This window comes from Tribolium madens, unplaced genomic scaffold (genome assembly GCF_015345945.1).
Source record: "Tribolium madens isolate multiple individuals breed KSU strain unplaced genomic scaffold, Tmad_KSU_1.1 Scaffold_1;HRSCAF=32;Tcas5.2_LG8, whole genome shotgun sequence".
In the NCBI taxonomy this organism is placed as follows: domain Eukaryota; kingdom Metazoa; phylum Arthropoda; class Insecta; order Coleoptera; family Tenebrionidae; genus Tribolium; species Tribolium madens.
Window position 1 is genome coordinate 8,351,357 of NW_025400984.1, and position 1,126 is coordinate 8,352,482.

At 25.2% G+C, this 1,126-nt stretch overlaps 2 protein-coding genes across 2 annotated transcripts in view; both read left to right on the top strand.

The window, feature by feature from the left end:
* LOC123004120 overlaps positions 1-1,126 on the top strand; it is a 24,291-nt gene that overhangs the window by 11,146 nt on the left and 12,019 nt on the right. The window contains exons 11-12 of the mRNA XM_044397234.1: positions 333-432; positions 479-630. Coding sequence (XP_044253169.1) covers positions 333-432; positions 479-630 — 252 coding nt within the window. The remainder of the gene's footprint in view (positions 1-332; positions 433-478; positions 631-1,126) is intronic.
* Positions 1-1,126, top strand: part of LOC123016265 (pickpocket protein 28-like) — a 9,016-nt gene that overhangs the window by 3,639 nt on the left and 4,251 nt on the right. The window contains exons 3-4 of the mRNA XM_044416552.1: positions 333-432; positions 479-630. Of these exons, the coding sequence (XP_044272487.1) occupies positions 333-432; positions 479-630 (252 nt within the window). The remainder of the gene's footprint in view (positions 1-332; positions 433-478; positions 631-1,126) is intronic.

The following is a 1,126-nucleotide window of genomic DNA, read 5'->3' on the forward strand; positions in this document are numbered from 1 at the left end:
AATTTAACACTAATTTTCAAAAACTTGATTGTGTCAGTAAATTCGGAATGTAATTACCTCAAAATTTTATTTTTTGCAAGCTTTGCTTTATGCAAAATCTTCTATATTTAACACAAAAATAAATACACTTCAATCATTTCAAAAGAGTGATTTTTTTAAGATTTCACATTGTCTAAAGACAAAAATTTTTTCACTGTCGTATTATTTTATCATAAGGCTTTTATTTAAAACAAAAATTTTGTTAAAATATAAAATCTTGATTAAATATTTAAATAAAATTTACGTCTGCCAAAAATTTAGTTTTTTTCACAAAATGATTTTTCTCTGAAAAGATTGAACAGGTTCGCCGAAAGTTCGCTCATCTGTGATAACCATCTCTACCAACAGGGGAACAAAACTACCAGTTTTGAAACCATCGAATATTTAATGAGTGTAAGTGTTAATTTGGAAGTGGTTTTTTCTGTGATTGTGAAACTAGATTGCACCCCCGTTTGAGGAAGTCTTCTTCGGTTGTAAATGGACGAGTTTGAATGAGACTTGCAGTAATTTTTTTTCTCCAATGCTGACGGAAGATGGGATGTGCTTCACTTTTAATATGCTGGATAGGAGCGAGCTGTTCACAAATGCTGTGTAAGTGGTTTTTTTTATTCTTGAAATACATTTTTTTCTCAAGTGTTATTTTTTTTTAAATAATCTTGATTTTAATGTTTTTGTTTTGTGAATTCTTTACACTATTCAACTTTGATTTTTTTTTTCAACTAATTACTTTAATTTAATGGTTTAACTTCGTACTCAATTTTTCAAGTTTGCAAATAAACAATTAAAATTAGAAAACTCTTTTTCTGTTTTAAAAACCTCTGATATTTTTAAAATAATCTTGACTTTAACCTGTTCGATTTCTCTTCTTTATTTTGATTTTTTGAAAGATTATGAGTTAATTTTCTCAAAATTTTATCATTTTTTCTTAATACCTTTAAAATTTTAAATTTGTATTGAATTTCTCTAACTTTCAAATAAACAATTTCAATTAAAAAACACAATATAAAGATCACACTGGCTTTCTCTATTTTAAAAATACTTTTTAAAATAATCTTGATTAATGTTTTTGTTTTATAAATTTTTGAAA